This window comes from Oncorhynchus keta, chromosome 28, assembly GCF_023373465.1.
Source record: "Oncorhynchus keta strain PuntledgeMale-10-30-2019 chromosome 28, Oket_V2, whole genome shotgun sequence".
NCBI lineage: Eukaryota > Metazoa > Chordata > Actinopteri > Salmoniformes > Salmonidae > Oncorhynchus > Oncorhynchus keta.
Window position 1 is genome coordinate 23,698,283 of NC_068448.1, and position 19,093 is coordinate 23,717,375.

General features: G+C 40.7%; 1 protein-coding gene across 5 annotated transcripts in view; it reads right to left on the reverse strand.

The window, feature by feature from the left end:
• Positions 1-5,825: 5,825 nt before the first annotated feature.
• The window catches only part of nfascb (neurofascin homolog (chicken) b), a 31,373-nt gene continuing 18,105 nt past the window's right edge, over positions 5,826-19,093 (reverse strand). For 4 of the 5 annotated variants that reach the window (XM_052485156.1, XM_052485154.1, XM_035740381.2 and 1 more), the window contains 19 exons: positions 18,541-18,725; positions 18,118-18,249; positions 17,811-17,954; positions 17,103-17,214; positions 16,865-17,028; positions 16,596-16,743; positions 15,736-15,860; positions 15,446-15,547; positions 15,087-15,284; positions 14,847-14,917; positions 14,496-14,718; positions 14,239-14,354; positions 13,795-14,005; positions 13,549-13,671; positions 13,253-13,426; positions 13,016-13,147; positions 10,125-10,194; positions 9,343-9,381; positions 5,826-9,239 (listed from right to left, as the gene is read on the reverse strand). In XM_052485156.1, the coding sequence (XP_052341116.1) occupies positions 8,984-9,239; positions 9,343-9,381; positions 10,125-10,194; positions 13,016-13,147; positions 13,253-13,426; positions 13,549-13,671; positions 13,795-14,005; positions 14,239-14,354; positions 14,496-14,718; positions 14,847-14,917; positions 15,087-15,284; positions 15,446-15,547; positions 15,736-15,860; positions 16,596-16,743; positions 16,865-17,028; positions 17,103-17,214; positions 17,811-17,954; positions 18,118-18,249; positions 18,541-18,725 (2,725 nt within the window). In that variant the 3' untranslated portion in view covers positions 5,826-8,983. Of the gene's footprint in view, positions 9,240-9,342; positions 9,688-10,124; positions 10,195-13,015; positions 13,148-13,252; positions 13,427-13,548; positions 13,672-13,794; positions 14,006-14,238; positions 14,355-14,495; positions 14,719-14,846; positions 14,918-15,086; positions 15,285-15,445; positions 15,548-15,735; positions 15,861-16,595; positions 16,744-16,864; positions 17,029-17,102; positions 17,215-17,810; positions 17,955-18,117; positions 18,250-18,540; positions 18,726-19,093 lie in introns of all 5 variants that reach the window. The other variant, XR_008085450.1, reaches the window with a different exon arrangement.

The following is a 19,093-nucleotide window of genomic DNA, read 5'->3' on the forward strand; positions in this document are numbered from 1 at the left end:
TTGTGTGGAAAAGCTTATGTAGGACAATTGAAAAAAGACAATTAAAACAACGCATAGCTGAACACCGCAGCTCAATCAGGTTTAAGAACATTGACTATCCAGTAGCAGCTCACTTTGTTGAAGCCAACCATCCCATCTCCTCCCTCAACCACACAGGCAATGAGCATGTTGCTCTACCAAGGAGAGGAGGTAACATCGAGATCCTACTACTACAAAGGGAGGCTGGATATCCTATCTAAAAACATTGATCCCTCGTGGTCTGAATATTGATTTTGATCTCTGGCCCTTCTTATGAACACATTTTCCTTTATGAACAAGTCTTATGAATGTATATATTCTTTCTACAGCTTATTAGCGTACTGTACACCTAATATGTTCCCTCTGATGATGTTCATTATATATTCAGGTTGAACCAAAAGATTACATGTTACAAAAATGAAATACGAAATTGTGAAATTGAATTAAACAATAATGTATGTTGATGCTAATATGATGTACAATATTCCATTACGTATCTATATGATAACAATAGCGTAATATATTTAATATGCCATATACTATTTTTTAACAGTTTCACTAATACATTTTAATGAACTTAATCATTATGACACACCCCTCACTACTGTCATTGATTACACTAATTGCACTGTGTGTCTACATAACCTGGTTCAAGTATTAATGACATTACCCAGAGGAAGGCACAGTGATGCTGAAATGTTGGTAAATACCCATGAAATTGCTGTGAGACTATACATGGAGTGTGCGACTTTATTTTGATAGTTTATTCACCGTTAGTCAGCACCTCCACACAAACTATTATTCTGGGTGTGTGCCAGCTCATGTTTTTTTAATCCATGAAATGATATCATGACAATGTTGTGCTGGATCAGTTAAGGTTGAACGTAATCATTATGGAGGACCCATTAAATACTGCTACTCAGGATACAAATATAATGCTTTCCAGATATTTGTGATTATTACTACTGTTGCTGTGAATGCCAAACTGACCCCGCACAGCAATGTGAACCTATTCTTGTCCTCTGGGCGGCTCCCTCCTGCTCCAGGGTATAACAGTAGATTATTAAGAAATGTTCTCTTTCTTTCCTACTGCTGTAACATCTCCTGAAACATGACAAACTTAATCATTGCTTTCTGACAACAATACCTACTGGGTGGTTCCAAAGTTCCAACTGCCAATAATGTCTTCAGAGCAGGATTTCTGTCCAAGACGAGAGATTCATTAATTTGCACACCCAATGTCATGCATTTAAATAAATTAAAGAGAAATGTGACTGTATGTAACACTTATTGTAAATGCAAGGATTGCTGTTGGAGGCCCTAGGAGATCATAGACATATAGCTCAGCATGTAAAACTCCCTGTGTCTTGAGCCCATTGAAAGATGTGTAGAGAACATTATTTTTCCACTCATAGGTGACCAGCTGGTTGTTGTCAGATGAGTGCAGAGGTTGGGGTCCACATTGGCAGGCAGGTATTTCCCAGAGCCTCTGGTCTGTACTGAGACCAGGCACTGGGAAATTGCACACCAGTTTTGTTGATGACACTGTTGAGGAATTAAAATACTGGTATCGGGCGTTCTGTCAGAACAAGGTTAAAGAATACATGTATGATTGTACTGGGCCATGTTATTCAAACTATGAATGTAACCAACAAACAGCACATTTTTGGTACAGCTATTGTACAGACAAGGTTTGAATTGACATTCAATAGTATAATAAGCACAATTCTTACCCATTTGAAGGCACATCAAGAGAGACAGGCCTAAAACAGGAACAAAACATTTGTTCACTAGAAAAACCAAACAAGCTTCATTGTATGCAGTCATTGAGGAATCTACACTATGGTGTCATAGTAACACCATACACAATTATGTTAAATTGATCACAATATTTAATTGTCAGAATTTGACTTACCAGCAAGGAGTGTTAGTCAAATCAGTGTTAGTTTGACGATGAGTTGCACAGCCTCTCCTTTCAAAATCAAAGTTGAACATGGAAAAATGTATACTTTTTTTTCATTAAACAAAGCATGGTGGTAAAAATGTGTTTGTATATTGTGGCTAAAGTTTTTCTGATTGCACTTTAAATCAGTGGAGCATAGGCAATATATATTTTGCTTTGATAGTACCAAAAAGGTTATAGTTTAGAATTGTAAACCTAGCTGAATGAATGGTAATAGTAGAACTATATTGTAATGATAAAAACATAGAGCCCAAGTCCTACCTCTTCCTCTGTGAGAAGCTAGATCCGTGTCTGGAGGAGAACACATCTCACCCTTTATACCGCTCTGATAAGCCTGGGCCAAAGGCTAAATACCATTTTTGTCAGGTCATAGCCTTAAGTGAAATGTCTGAACTGTACCAGAGATTGAGACACATCTTTATGGTCTACCTACCTTGGATGATTAGTATCTAAAATAAACCGTCTCTACCCTCTGTATCAGCAATGTAGAATTGGGACTTTCAGTTGTTCAAATATTGTACAACAGTCGCAAGGCCAGCTCCAGGCATAAGCGGTCGCTTAGGATCCCAGGCTGTTAGGGAGCCCCTGAACTCAGTCATTGTGTCAATTTACTGTTGAGAGTTAGAATAGTTGAATACACCAGGTTGGAAATTTGGTTTTGAATCAGCAATTTTTCTGTTATGTCAATCAATTAAGACACATGTCAGTTGTACAACTGACTAGTGTTACGTCCGTTGTTAGGAGACCAAGGTGCAGAGTGGTAGGCGTACATTATACTTTTATTTTAAATGACACCAACAAAATGCAAAACAAATGTAACGCTATATGCAGTGCAGAAAGCAACTACACACAAACAAGATCCCACAACTGAAGGTGGAACAAAGGGCTGCCCAAGTATGATCCCCAATCAGAGACAACGATAGACAGCTGCCTCTGATTGGGAACCATACCCGGCCAACAAAGAAATAGACAAACTAGAATGCCCACCCAAATCACACCCTGACCTAACCAAATAGAGAAATAAAAAGGCTCTCTAAGGTCAGGGAGTGACAACTAGGTATTCCTTTTCCATGTCAGCTAAACATTTTCAGATTGGGAAGTTAGTCTAGCCAGCAATCTAAACTTGTAGTAATCATGGCCGAATACTGACTGGACATGCAGGGCACGTGCACAGGGCCCTGACCAACAGGGGCCCCCATTAATTTAGTTAGTCACTCAGATATCCTTAACGTAAGTCATGGCAACATTTTTAGAATTGCAGGCAATTAGCTGTGAAACTGAAAACTTTTCTCTCCACTCCATGGCAAAATGGGTAGAACGGCAGGGAATTAGCTGAGAAATTGCACACACACACAAATTCTCGGCCCCATGGCAAAATTGCTAAGTGTTCGCTACACTCTATGGAAAAATATGTAGAACTGCAGAAAAGGTGCTTTGAAAGTGCTACATTTTCTCTTCACCCGATGTCAAAATGTGCAGAATTTGGGGGGCCCCCAAAAGGCTAGAGCCGGCATTGAACTAGTTAAGAAATACAATTTGTCCAGGGTCTGGACCCTATTGTAGTATTCATCATTCATTCACACATAACAGCTACTATAGGCCCAGAGTGCGCCAGTAAGCCGTGAGACCCATGAGGCATGAGCTCTGCTAAAGGCAACAAAAGTCCAACTTTGGTGGGGTCTCAATATTGATAATTTGACAGAGACGCCAACAGCAATACGCATCAATCTCACCAGAGAAATCTTTCAGCGATAACTCTGAGCGATGCGGATGCTTACTACGGTGAGATAGATTCAGCCTCTTGTGAAATGATGGAAAATTATGAAATATTATTATCTTTTTTATTGTTCACATCTTTGGGGAAGCATGGCTTCCCCGTTATATTCATCAAATGTCATGTTTGGACATTGGAATTATTTTGGAGTGGATGTACATGCACAGCAGGTAGTCTACTTTTTGAAGTGATTTGTATATACAGTATATATATCACAGGAGGTTGGTGGCACCTTTTACCTGCATTGTTTGCTGTTTGGGGAGGACGGACTCATGGTAATGGCTGGAGCGTATTTCCATGTGTTTGATGCCACTCCATCCACTCTGTTCCAGCCATTATTATGAGCCATCCTCCCCTCAGCAGCCTCCAATTATATATATATACACTGCTCAAAAAAATAAAGGGAACACTAAAATAACACATCCTAGATCTGAATTAATGAAATATTCTTATTAAATACTTTTTTCTTTACATAGTTGAATGTGCTTACAACAAAATCACACAAAAATCTAATTTATCAACCCATGGAGGTCTGGATTTGGAGTCACACTCAAAAGTAAAGTGGAAAACCACACTACAGGCTGATCCAACTTTGATGTAATGTCCTTAAAACAAGTCAAAATTAGGCTCAGTAGTGTATGTGGCCTCCACGTGCCTGTATGACCTCCCTACATGCCTGGGCATGCTCCTGATGAGGTGGCGGATGGTCTCCTGAGGGATCTCCTCCCAGACCGGGACTAAAGCATCCACCAACTCCTGGACAGTCTGTGGTGCAACGTGTCGTTGGTGGATGGACCGAGACATGATGTCCCAGATGTGATCAATTGGATTCAGGTCTGGGGAATGGGCGGGCCAGTCCATAGCATCAATGCCTTGCTCTTGCAGGAACTGCTGACACACTCCAGCCACATGAGATCTAGCATTGTCTTGCATTAGGAGGAACCCAGGGCCAACCGCATCAGCATATGGTCTCACAAGGGGTCTGAGGATCTCATCTCGGGTACCTAATGGCAGTCAGGCTACCTCTGGCGAGCACATGGAGGGCTGTGTGGCCCCCCAAAGAAATGCCACCCCACACCATGACTGACCCACCGCCAAATCAAATCAAGAGTCGGCTTTCTATTCCGCAACAAAGCCTCCTTCACTCACGCCGCCAAGCTTACCCTAGTAAAACTGACTATCCTACCGATCCTCGACTTCGGCGATGTCATCTACAAAATGGCTTCCAACACTCTACTCAGCAAACTGGATGCAGTCTATCACAGTGCCATCCGTTTTGTCACTAAAGCACCTTATACCACCCACCACTGCGACTTGTATGCTCTAGTCGGCTGGCCCTCGCTACATATTCGTCGCCAGACCCACTGGCTCCAGGTCATCTACAAGTCCATGCTAGGTAAAGCTCCGCCTTATCTCAGTTCACTGGTCACGATGGCAACACCCATCCGTAGCACGCGCTCCAGCAGGTGTATCTCACTGATCATCCCTAAAGCCAACACCTCATTTGGCCGTCTTTCATTCCAGTACTCTGCTGCCTGTGACTGGAACGAACTGCAAAAATCGCTGAAGTTGGAGACTTTTATCTCCCTCACCAACTTCAAACATCAGCTATCTGAGCAGCTAACCGATCGCTGCAGCTGTACATAGTCTATTGGTAAATAGCCCACCCATTTTCACCTACCTCATTCCCATACTGTTTTTATACTGTTTTTATTTATTTACTTTTCTGCTCTTTTGCACACCAATATCTCTACCTGTATATGACCATCTGATCATTTATCACTCCAGTGTTAATCTGCAAAATTGTAATTATTCGCCTACCTCCTCATGCCTTTTGCACACATTGTATATAGACTGCCCCTTTTTTTTCTACTGTGTTATGGACTTGTTAACTGTTTACTCCATGTGTAACTCTGTGTTGTCTGTTCACACTGCTATGCTTTATCTTGGCCAGGTCGCAGTTGCAAATGAGAACCTGTTCTCAACTAGCCAACCTGGTTAAATAAAGGTGAAATAAAAATAAAATAAAAATGAATGCAAATCTGAAACTAGATTTTAATAAATTAAATGTAAACAATGTATACTAAATGTACTACAATACTTGAGATTAAAAAACAAGCACTTTATTCATGTAGCAACACTTGATGATAGCATGACACAACATAATAAGAGCTCTATGAACTAAATAGACAATCAATTAGATATCAATAGTGCCTTCAGAAAGTATTTACACCCCTTGACATTTCCCACATTTTGTTGTGTTACAAGGGGGAATTCAAATGTATTTGTCTTTTATATTATCATCACAAAAAACTTTAATGTCAAAGTGTAAGAAAAATTGTAACATTTGTAAAACAATTAAATAAAATACTAATATCTCTTGATTAGAAAGTATTCAAACCCCTTAGTCAATACATGTTAGAATCACCTTTGGGAGTGATTACAGCTGTGAGCCTTTTTGGGTAAGTCTCTAAGAGCTTTGCAATGCTGAATTGTACAATATTTGCACATTATTCTTGACAAATTCTTCAAGCTCTGTCCAGTTGGTTGTTTATCATTGCTAGACAGCCATTTTCAAGTTTTGCAATAGATTTAAGCTGATTTAAGTCAAAACTGTAACTTGGTCTAACATTCAATGTCGTCTTTGTAAGCAACTCCAGTGTATATTTGGCCTTGTGTTTTAGATTATTATCCTGCAGAAAAATTGAATTTGTCTCCCAGTGTCTGTTGGAAAGCAGACTGAACCAGGTTTTTCTCTAGGATTTTGTCTGTGCTTAGGTCTATTCTAATTATTTTTATCCTAAAAACCTTCCCACTCCTTGCCGATGACAAGCATACCCATAACATGATGCAGCCACCACTATGCTTGAAAATATGAATAGTGGTACTTAGTGATGTGTTGTGTTGGATTTTCCCTAAACATAACACTTTGTATTCAAGACATAAAGTTGATTTCTTAGCCTCATTTTTTCCAGTTTTACTTTAGTGCATTATTGCAAACAGGATGTATGTTTTGGAATATAATTCCTTCTTTTCACTCTGTCATTTAGGTTAGTATTGTGTAGAAATGACAATGTTGATCCATCCTCAGTTTTCTCCTATCACGGCCATTGAACTCTTAACTGTTTTAAAGTCACAATTGACCTCATGGTGAAATCCCTGAGTGGTTTCCTTCCTCTCCAGCAACTGAGTTAGGAAGGACGCCTGTATCTTTGTAGTGACAGGGTGTATTGATACACCATCTGAAGTGTAATGAATAACTTCACATGCTCAAACAGATATGCAATGTCTGCTTTTACATGTTTTACCCATCGACCAATAGTTGCCCTTCTTTGCAAGGCATTGGAAAACCTCCCTGGTCTTTGTGGTTGAATCTGTGTTTGAAATTCACTGAAACGCTCGACTGAGGGACGTTATAGGCAATTGTGTGCGTGGCGTACAGAGATTTAGAAGTCATTAAATAATCCTGTTAAACACTATTATTGCACAGAGTCCATGCAACTCATTATGTGACTTGTTAAGCAAAATTGCACTCCTGAACTTATTTAGGCTTACCATAGCAATGAGGTTGAACACTTATTGACTCAAGACATTTCAACATTTTCATTTTTAATTAATTTGTTGAAGAAACATTTCCACGGACATTATGGGGTATTGTGTGTAGGCCAGTGACACAACATCTCAGTTTAATCCATTTAACATTCAGGCTGTAACAACAAAATGTGGAAAAGTCAAGGGGTGTGAATACTTTCTGAAGGCACTGCACAAGTGCTGGGTTATTAAGGGGAGAGACACATTACAGTTAAAAAAAAACTAAACTATGTCTGAAATACAGCTCTGAATCACCTGTCAGCTTTCCCCCACTAATGTTACTGACGATGTTGCAGATTCATAGTCCCTGACTGGAAGGTTAATATACAGTATGTCGTGTGCATCATATCATTTGAGAACATGATGATACTGTACCGCTGCTCCTCCATATTGTACTTTCAACACTATTACTCATGATGGAAAAATGCAGCTGGCCTTGAGCATTTCATGTCATTAGAACAGTGTTTTAATCTATTTGTGTATTAATTAGAGTACCATGAGTACAAGGTAAATCTCTATCAGTTAATATTGTCAAAATTACAAGGAATATTAATAATAAGCAGAAAGTAAATAAATTATTAAATAATATCATAGCATTTACAACTTCTAAATACTGTAGCTCACCACATTACAATTACACAAATTCCTCGTAAAAATAAAAGTGCACAGGGGAAAAAAAGGTACGGTATGGTCCTAGAGACATTGATTAGGGATATGTTTAGGGATATTACGGATATCTCTGTGTTTACACTTTCTGCTCACACCCAAAAGTAGACCATTTGCTGTCCAGACATTTTCAAGGCTACAGATGACATCTGTCTAGCTTTGAAAGATGTTGAAACAGCCCACAGTCCTGAAATGTGTGTACACAATGACAATGTGTCATCATACCAATAACAACATCAGCCAAGATTCACAGAACAATGTTTAGACAAAGCAACAGACAAACAAGTCAAGGGCACAGAGCCCTAAAGGTGGTACTATATTTACTGCCATCAGGTGGAGAGTAAGTTAAAAGGATCCTTTGCAATCCTGCCAGGCCTAAACCAGTGACTTAGCAGTGAATCGTTAATTAATATTTTTCTCCCACTGTCATATAAATCATCATATAAATAATATTTATCATATAAATTGTTTCTCTACCAGGTGTCACTGCTTTTATCAACATGATAAACTTATCAATGTATCCCTCTGCCTAATGTTCAGTCAATATCTCTCCATTAGTAGGAATATTACACACGCACATCAACATGTACGCATGCAATTCCACACCCACAAAATACACCTGAAAAGCATGTACTTTTTACAACTTCATAACTGTAACTGTAACCAGACTGTAACTGTAACCTTCATATTATTGTTAAATTGCTGCTGTATTGCATTTACAGCACCAACCCAGTGTCAATGCAGAGCATGAGAATAGAGGAACACTACCAGGCTCCAACCACATCATGTTGTGTGCCTGGATTGAAGAAGATGTTGGATTTGTTTGGGAGCACCTGTGTCCCCCAGTTAGTGGGCAGTGGGCATTCCAGACCCAGTCTGATACGCATATACAACTGTTTATAGAGGCGCTAGTCGGCAATGTTCATTCCGGACCCAGTCTGAGTGTAACACCCATTGTACGTCTTGTTTCCTTATGCAAATGAATAGATGGGGCTCATGGGGGAGTTGGCCATCGGGGAGTGGGCTTCCTGGCTCCTGCTCTCACTGAACTCTGTGTCTCTGTCATCCCTCTCCTTGTGTCCAGTGTACTGGCCAATGAAGGAGCCGTCCTCGTTGAACTCAATCTCCTGTCCATCACCATAGTCCACCAGACTGTCGTCACTATCTGTCCGTTTCATCATGGTGTCTACTGTCGTCTGGCCCCTGCCAACTTTAGTCTCTTCCTCCCTGGAAGAAAAAGGACAATATCAGAGGATATGCTTCAGCAGCTGTGGTTATGGCTTCACAGCTTTCTGCATACAGTTCTAGACTAACTGGTTATAATATTTACCGTCGGGCAGAGTAGGGAATGGTGGTGACACGACTTATCCTGAAACATTCAAATAGATTGTTAAGGAATTGTGTTGAGAGAGAGTGTTGAGGAACTTTGCTATAAAATGTCCTAAAATGGTTGATCATTCAATCAAATCACTTAAACCATTCATTTGTTTCAACAATGACAACAAGTTGAATCGTAGACAGACCTTTTTTATGTTGTTTTTTGTTGTTGTTCAGATTTCTGATTATTGGTTATAAATATGAAATAAAGTCAATATATAAGTAAAATAATACAAAATAATAGAGTAAAAATGGTGTAAACTTGTCAGTGTTAGTCTTATCATACCTTTCCAGAGACCTTCAGTAGTCCAAAGACGAAAAGAACAAGGATGAAAATTTGAAAACATTAGTAGTCAGAATAGAGAGATCAATTGGGGAGTATTGTGGAGTTACCAGGAAAAATACATTATTCTGAAATAATGACAACACCAAATGGTACAATATTGTTAGGGAATTAAATGATTTTTTCCCCCAATGTTGAATATTATTACCATGACATATTACAGTATGAATACATGTTTATATGACTGTAGATCACTGTTCATGTGGAATTATTTAGATACCCTATCTGTCTTAAAGGGAAACTGACATGCTGAGGAATACTTCACAAAATTATTATACATGGTATATGTGGTTTACTTTGACCTACACAAATCTTGCATTGGTACCACTGATACCTATCTCAAGTCAAGGTTTTCTCAGTTGATTTTCAGACAGTTCTGTTATATTGCTTACCGATAGTCAAATGATCCCTCCTGATCTTTGTCATCCACTGGCTCCAATGTCACTTCTTTCTTGTCCCGTACTGAAAATAAAATTCTCTGTCTTGTTACTTTGACCAAATATAATATAAGCAATTGTGATGGGTGAATGCTTCAGCTTAGGTTTGGCGCATTTCGCTTTATCAGGGAGAAGAGCCTTGATCAGGGAGGTGACCAAAAACCAGATGGTCACTCTGACAGAGCTCCAGAGTTTCTCTGTGGAGATGGGAGAAACTTCCAGAAGGACAACCATCTCTGCAGCATTCCACCAATCAGGCCTTTATGGTAGACTGGCCAGACGGAAGCCACTCCTCAGTAAAAGGCACATGACAGCCCGCTTGGAGTTTGCCAAAATGCACCTAAAGGACTTTCAGACCATGATAAACAAGATTATTTATTCTGATGAAACCAAGATTGAACTCTTTGGCCTTTGGCTTTAAATGGCCCCAGAAGAAATGGCAGCAGTTTTACGGACGCCCAACCAATTGTGCTATTATGTGTTTTTCTCCGCGTTATTTGTAACTTATTTTGAACATAATGTTTCTGCAACCATATTTTAAGGCAAAAAAAGAGTTTCTGGATATCAGGACAGCGTTCACTCACCTCGGATTAGAGGAAGATTTTTTCTACGACAAGGACGACACACAAGACATTCTCCAAACACCTCACAGGGCCGACATCCCCGTTATTTGCAAGAAGAAGCGACGCAGGTACAGAGGACAAAGAGCCGGATGCCTGGTCAGAACCCAGAGAAGGCGACTAGGAAAGCTGCCGTTACCGTCAATACTACTTGCCAACGTGCAATGATTGGACAATAAATTAGACGAGGTACGATCACGAATATCCTACCAACTGGACATCAAAAACTGTAATATTCTATGTTTCATGGAATCGTGGCTGAATGACGACATGGATATTCAGATAGCGGGATATACGCTGCACCGGCAAGATAGAACAGCACACGAGGGGGAGGTCTGTGCACATTTGTAAACAACAGCTGGTGCACGAAATCTAAGGAAGTCTCTAGAATTCGCTCACCTGAAATAGAGTTTATTGTGATAAATTGCAGGCCACACTACTTGCCGAGAGTTTTCAGCTACACTTTTCGTGGCTGTTTATTTACCACCACAGACAGATGCTGGCACTAAGACCGTACTCAGTCAGCTGTATAAGGAAATAAGCAAACAGGAAACCACTCACCCAGAGGCGACGCTTCTAGTGGCCGGAGATGCAGGGAAACTTAAATCAGTTCTACCAAATTTCTATCAACATGTTAAATGTGCAACCAGAGGGAAAAAAATTCTAGATCACCTGTACTCCACACACAGAGACCCGTACAAAGCTCTCCCTCGCCCTCCATTTGATAAATCCGACCACAACTCTATCCTGATTCCTGCTTACAAGCAAAAATTAAAGCACGAAGCACCAGTGACTCGGTATTTAAAAAAGTGGTCAGAGGAAGCAGATGCTAAACTACAGGACTGTTTTGCTATCACAGACTGGAACATGTTCCAGGATTCTTCCGATGGCTTTGAGGAGTACCCCACATCCGTCACTGGCTTTGTCAATAAGTGCATTGAGGACGTCATGGATTACAGGCAAGTTCGCACTGAGCTAAAGGGTAGAGCTGCCACTTTCAAGGTGCGGGACTCTAACCCGGAAGCTTACAAGAAATCCTGCTATGCGCTGCGACAAACCATTCATGTACATACTACCTCAATTGGGCCGACCAACGAGTGCTCCCGCACATTGGCTAACCAGGCCAGAGGTGCTTCAACAAAATACTGAGTAAAGGGTCTGAATACTTGTGTAAATGTGATATTAAAGTAGATTTTTTTATTGTAAATTTGCAAAAATGTATTAAAAAAACAGTTTTTGCTTTGTCATTATGGGGTATTGTGTGTAGATTGATGAGAAAAAAACAACTATTTAATACATTTTAGAATAAGGCTGTAACCTAACAAAATGTGAAAAAACGGGTCTGAATACTTTTCAAATCAACTGTATGTTCCGGCCCCACAACCATGCGCTCAAGGAGAAAAATTGACCCACGGCTTAATGTAATTGGGGACCCCCTCTTTAGAGTAAAGACATGTAATTTAACTGTAAAAATGTATTACCTTTTAATGAGTCATGAACACAACTAGTTATGATGTTGTTATCTGATTGTCAAACAAATCAATTAAAAAACTAGGCCAGCCTCCCTCAAAAAATGTACAATAAAAAAGAAACGAAGCGTATAATGATTTCTTATTCATGACGATCCGTGTTTCATACTTTTCCAGTCAATTCGTAAGAGGCGGAATCTATTTCACTAGAGAAAGCATCTGAGTGAGGCAAACAACAACCCTCTGTTGTAGTATCTGTAGCCCAGCCTAGTGGTTAAGATTGTTGGGCCGGTAACTGAAAGGTTGAGGGTTTGAATCCCTGAGCCGGCAAGGTGGAAAAAATCTGCCGTTCTGTCCTTGAGCAAGGCAGTTGCTCCCCGGGCGCCGATGATGTCAGTTAAAGCAACCCTCTGCACCTCTCTGATTCAGAGGGGTTGGATTCAATGCGGAATACACATTTTGGTTGAAAGCATTCAGTTGAACTCTTTTTGTCCAGACAGCATCAGATATATGGGCTACACATACTAAGAAAAAAGGGCACTGTTTTGCTCGAATGCTTTCTCCGGTAAGACCGATGAATCTTGCTGTTTGGTCATTGTTCTAGGTAAAAATTATAAATATATTCTGAGACAACCTATCAGATCTGAATTTCAGGGCACCCCCTGGACATGCCACTGAGTATTAGGTCTGTCTCTCCATCTAATAATGTTAGTCCTTTAATGGAGAAGTCTTGTGGACTACAGTATTGCTACAGTACCTGGGTATTTGCCCCCTCGGCTCCTTTTGATAAAGCAGACGACCAGCAGGATGAGCACGAAGAGAGCCACAGCACACATCACACCAATTACCCAGCCCTGAGTGGAGAGGTCCACCTGCTCCCGAGCATAAGCTGTATGTAAACACACACATGATTAATTGTCATGATCAAATCTGCAGATGTGTGGATGTTTAATGGCTTGTAATTGTGTGCTGTGGTTGATCTGCAGTGTTATACCTTCAGTTGTATAATGGGGTGATTCCTCTGTGTACCACTCTCCTACCCCGATTCTAGTCTGTGCTGCTATGGTGAATCTATAGCGGGTGTAGCGATCATATCTGCGAACAGCAAAACTGGTGGTGTTTGGGGGAAATCCCTCAACGTGCAATTCTTCCCCCTGAGTTGCGTTCACTGTAGAGAGAGTGCACAGTAGTGAGCCATGAGAACGTATGGTTAAGAGACATGCAGCTACTGTACTTACTGTAGATACTGTACCTTATTTGCTCACCTGGCTTATGAGTAAGTCTTCCTACCTGTCTGATATTTGAGTATGTATCCGGTGACGATGCCATTGGGCTCTGCAGGAGTGTCCCAGTCCACCCAGATCATGTCCAAATGTCTCTGCTGGATTCTGAAGGATCTTGGAGCAGAGGGTGCTACAGACATAGATCAGAGGTCAAGTCTGAGAATAAACACTGGGAAATACATGATTAGGAAAAGAACCCTGACAGAAAAAGTGTCTGCCACATCTAATACAGCACCGCAGTCCTCTTCCTTACTTCCCTCTGGAGTGGAGAACTCTATGGTGTTACTGGGATGTCCCTCGTATCGGTTGTTGGCCACCACTATGTACATCTTGTAGTTGCTGTAAGGGATGAGTCCCGGCAGGACACCAGAGAGACGCGGCCCGCTGGCTGGAAAGGCTTTCGACTTCATGGCCCTGCTCACACTCAGCCACCTCAGCTGGCTACTGTCTCGCCAGAAGTAGACCTGGGATAAGGGGGACACAACACATGCATTCGTTCTCTCTTTTGTTCTGTCTTTTATTCCCTCATTCATCCATTCATTCATTCATTCATGCAGCCAGTGTGTGAAGGGCTCTTCCTCCACCTCTCTCCTAATGAATAACAATTTCGCCTGGATCTCTACTTGTCAGAACAGATTGTCACACTTGGAATTGAAAACCAGAAACTAAACAGGCCACCTATTCCCATTAGTCTAACCTTGTATTCCTTCAATTCTCCCATGATGCTGCTGCGAGCCACGGGGTCCCAGTGCACGGTGACCTTAGTGGCCTCTATCCTGGACACACGCAGGTTGAGGGGGGCAGCAGTGGGACCTGAGAGACACCAGGAGGAAGTTGTAATTCACTACGGTATGGCTAACTATGATATGGATCGATCTAGGTCTATAGCTACCTGTAAATGTATATAAAAAAGTGTCTCTGTATCTGCAGGAAGGGATGGGAGGTCATACTCACGGTCTTCTCCAGAGTAGCCTATGATGACAGGGGACTCTGGGCCCATCCCAAAGTCATTGACAGCCTGGACCTTTATCTCGTATGGTGTGAAGGTGTCTGTGTCGTAGATGTAGTATTTACACCACCAAGTGGTAGCGTTCTTCCACTCCTCCCTGGAATCCCTCCGTTTCCACCACACCAAGTACTTTAGGTGGGGACCGTTCCACTCTCTGTTGTTTAATGCCTTTTTCCCATACCAGACACGGAAGTTCAATTGTACGGAATAAAAGTTGTTATTTTTCATTGAATAAACATTGAGTTACAAACGAATTAATGGAGAATTAGCTTTTGAAAACACTTTGAATGTATCACCTCCCAGCTGATCATCATGTTGTTTCTCCATGTTCCCACTCCCTGGATGTTTTTAGGGATGGCGTCTGGAGCTGAGAATCATAGCAAGTACACAGATTATTTTGGGAAAGCTCATGGTCCAAGTTTTTTAATATGAAAGATAATTGTCACCTATGTTCCTGTTCAATACAATTAATGAAGCCAATGGGAAATCCATTATTCATATCACATTATCAAACTCATCAAGCATGAAATACTCACGTGCTCCACCAGTCTGGAAGTTGGCTGACGAGCGACTGGGTTTACTCATACCAATGTCATTGATAGCAATGACCCTAAACTCATAGATAATGAATGGTGACAGTTGCAGAATGACAGAGTTCAGGTTTCCAGGGTACGTGGAAAGGTTTCTCCACTTGAAAGGTAACCAGTCGTCATCATCATACTGCACCAGGTTTTCTGGAGGAAAAGCCCAGAAGAACACACTGATTCCTTCAGTTGATGGTAGCTAACTGACTATTTCAATGAAACTATGGCATATACCTGGCCTGAATCCAGGCTTATATGTTTACTCTGGATGTCCTGCTCTTGAGGTGTAGACAGTAGGGTAGAGCTGTTACCTTTGATAGGACTGTGATTGCTATCTCCAGGGGTCCAGGTAAGCCTGACGCTGCGCTCAAAGGGGTCCGACAACTGCAAGTTTGTAGGGGGGTCTGGACGATCTGGGAGGAAGGTAAGGAAACTTTTGATGCAAATTCCAAAAACATACAGCATGCTTATGAAGTATTTATCTGCTACTCTTACATAATGCAATGTAATTAACATTACATAACGTGTCATGCAATTGCCGAAACACAGTGTATGTACTGTAGCTATGTATGTTAACTAAGTGTCAAGTTATAGTCCTTACCCATCACCACCAGGCGGGCGGAGGCAGTGTTCTTGTCCATCTCAGTCTTGATGATGCAGGTGTAATTGCCCTCGTCTCCTCTATTGACGTTTGTGATGACCAGAGTTGATTCATCCAGCGACAGCCTGGAGATAATTAAAAGGACACAATACTGTTATTATTACGAAGTCATCTTGACAAATTCAGTTGAACTATTCACCATTTAGCCTTTAGTTATACTCAGATATAGACTATAACTCTGTTAATTTGATGTTAGCTACAGTCATCGAAATCCACTTCAATCAGTGTGAAGCCATTTCCGGTCACAACTTGCAGACTTGTTTACGTGTTGCTGTGCGTTTTGTGCGTTTTGTTGCCAACCTTACTTTGCTACCTGATAACTTTGCGTTTTTACTTTTTAACTACCGTTTATATTTTAGTATTTTCCCTCAATCAACTTTTTTTCATTCAACTTTTTCACTCAGGACGCTTTATCTGGACGTTGTTCATCAGGACCTCCAACAGCCGAAGCTAAGTAGTAAGTAGTAGGCAGTAGGCAGTAGGGATGACCAGAGATGTTCTCTTGATAAGTGAGTGAATTGGACCACTTTCCTGTCCTGCTGAGCATTGAAAATGAACGAGTACTTTTGGGTGTCAGGAAAAATGTATGAAGTAAAAAGTACATTGTTTTCTTTAGTAATGTAGTGAAGTAAAAGTAAAAGTAGTCAAACATATAAATAGTAAAGTAAAGTACCTAAAGAAAACTACTTAAGTAGTACTTAAAATTATTTTTACTTAAGTACTTTACACCACTGGTTATCTATAACTATAACCCCATTGTTACAATGGTTACAAGGACAAGTAGTCATATTCAGGCTCACCTCCAGCCTATGATGAGGAACTGTTTGTTCTTCAGCCAGGTGGTGGTGACGGCGACCGTGGGGTCATGTTGGGCCTTACACTCCAACCGGACATCAGTCCCCCGGAGGACTCTCATATTATCTGGGCGTTTGAGAATTTTGGTGGACTCTGAAAAAGAGAGGATAAGGATCATGAGAACACCTGCAATGTGATCCATGAGCAGTGTACCTCTGGTTTGGACAACATGCAGAAGCAAAGTGTTACAGTAAATCTATTATTAGGCATTCACCTTTGACTTCTAGTTTGACCTGGTTTTCATCTCGTCCTGCTACGTTGCTGACAATACACAGATATGTCCCCTGGTCATCCATACGGGTGCCTTTGATCTGTAGTGTCCCGTTGCTGTGTACTTTAAAGCGATTCCCCTCCAGGTTGCCCAGTCCATACTTAGACCTGTGAAAAAACAGGTAGTCAGTTATACACATGCATACACACACGAGAGAAGAGCATCATAAACATGTTCTCACCAGCGCAGATCAGGCACGGGCGAGCCAAAATAGCGGCAGTCTAGCCAGGCGCGTCTGCCCTCAATGACCTTCACCTGGTCAGTCCTAGGCCTAAGGATACGTGGCGTTGCATCTGCAGATAAGAAGATGAGACATTAGACAACTCACGATTTTAGTGGCAACAGAAATTGGATAATTTTGAATTTTGCACAAATTAAATCACAAAATGTATAAATTGATCTTTTGTTTTATGATTTGAAACTGAATTTAATGAATGACAAATTGACATTTAAATTCAATATTTATACATTTAGTTGTCTGAATATCCAGTTTACAAACTATTATTTCAAGTTTATCTAAGTTTCATATATTCAACTTCTCAAACGCATTCAGATTCCGTTTTAAAATGCAGTTCTCTAAATTCAGATTTAAAACCAAAGACAACATCCTGGTACTTTGCCAGCCAGGAAAGTTAAAGGAGAACAGATAGAATCCAATTACAAATTCAAAAATATTACATTCAAATTCAATATCCTAATATTCTACATTGAAATAACATTTCTGTTGGCACTGAAATCTCTACATACTTGGTGTTGCATCTTGAGGAACAGAAAAAGAAACTGTATCACACTAGAATCTTGCACTGGTGACCTGATATCTGCATTTACACATATGCCAATTGATAAAGAGGTTTAGGGTTATTTTCTGCAAACAAATGTGATATCTTACGCAGTACGTTGATGTAAGCATTGGCAAACAGGTAGCCATACTGGTTAGAGGCATTGCACTGGTAAACACCGGTGTTCGCCACAGTCACAGAACGGAAGGTAATTGTGTCTCCGGACACCTCCCTGTTTGGGACTGGAGTAGCATCTGGAAAGGATAGGAGAAGAAGAAGTTAACTATTATTTCCTAGTAGTTCAACTAACTTTATCATATAACCTTTTCAATTAAGTGACAAAATGGCTGATATTATTCATATCATTATTGAAAAATGTGAGTGGCATCTATAATTGTGCTTAGGTTAGCTGCTTACCCTCCATTGTATCTCCGTTGATGAACCAACGGATACTGGGCCGGGGGATGCCGTCAGAGCGGCACACTAAGCGTGCATTCTCCTCTGGGGCCAGCACCAGGTTACTGGGCTTTTCCAACCAGAACGGAGCAGCTGTCATGGAGATCAGGTCAGCAGAAAAAGACAAACATATCATATCACATAAATCTTCATAAATCTTAAATATTTCCGTAATATCAAACCCCATACAAGGACAAGTAACATTGTCCAGGCTATATCAAACTACTGAATATCAAACTAATGGGCTATTTCCTTCCACGGGAAATCAAACAGTGAAATGTAAAGTTCAAATCGAAATCCTTGTGAGAGTAAATATGCTGAACATGTCCCAGTATCTGTGTGTTGGTGTGATGAAGGATGACGTGATGTAGATGATTGGCTGACCTTTGATCCGGACAGTGATGGTGTGTTCCAAGTATCCAATCTTGTTTGTGGCACTGCACGTGTATTCACCAGAGTCCTCAAAAGCGGCCTTGGGGATTTGCAGTAACTTGTTGTAGTTCTTCACCTTCATGTTGGTCGTGTCCAGTTCCTGTCCATCTTTGGTCCATGTGATGACAGGGGTTGGACTATTATATGGTAATTATAATTCAAACCAAATAAATCACATGTCAGGTGTATTCAGAATGCTTTCAATGTTGAATGAACATTCAAAACTTGACGACTTGGTCTGAAGAAGTAATAGTACAAAACAAGATACTTGAGGCATTTCAATGTAGCCTTTTATGACTTACAACACTGTCCAGGACATAGCTTAAAACAAGTACAGTAGTTGCACCGGCAAAACTGGGAAGTGGAATAGTAGAAGAAGTATGGAGAATAAGCACATTAATTACCATATATGTTTTGCCCATTATAAGCAATCAGAATTGTTCCACTGACTTGATTAGCTATTGTGAAAGACCAAATAAATTAAACAGATATGTGTGAAATATGA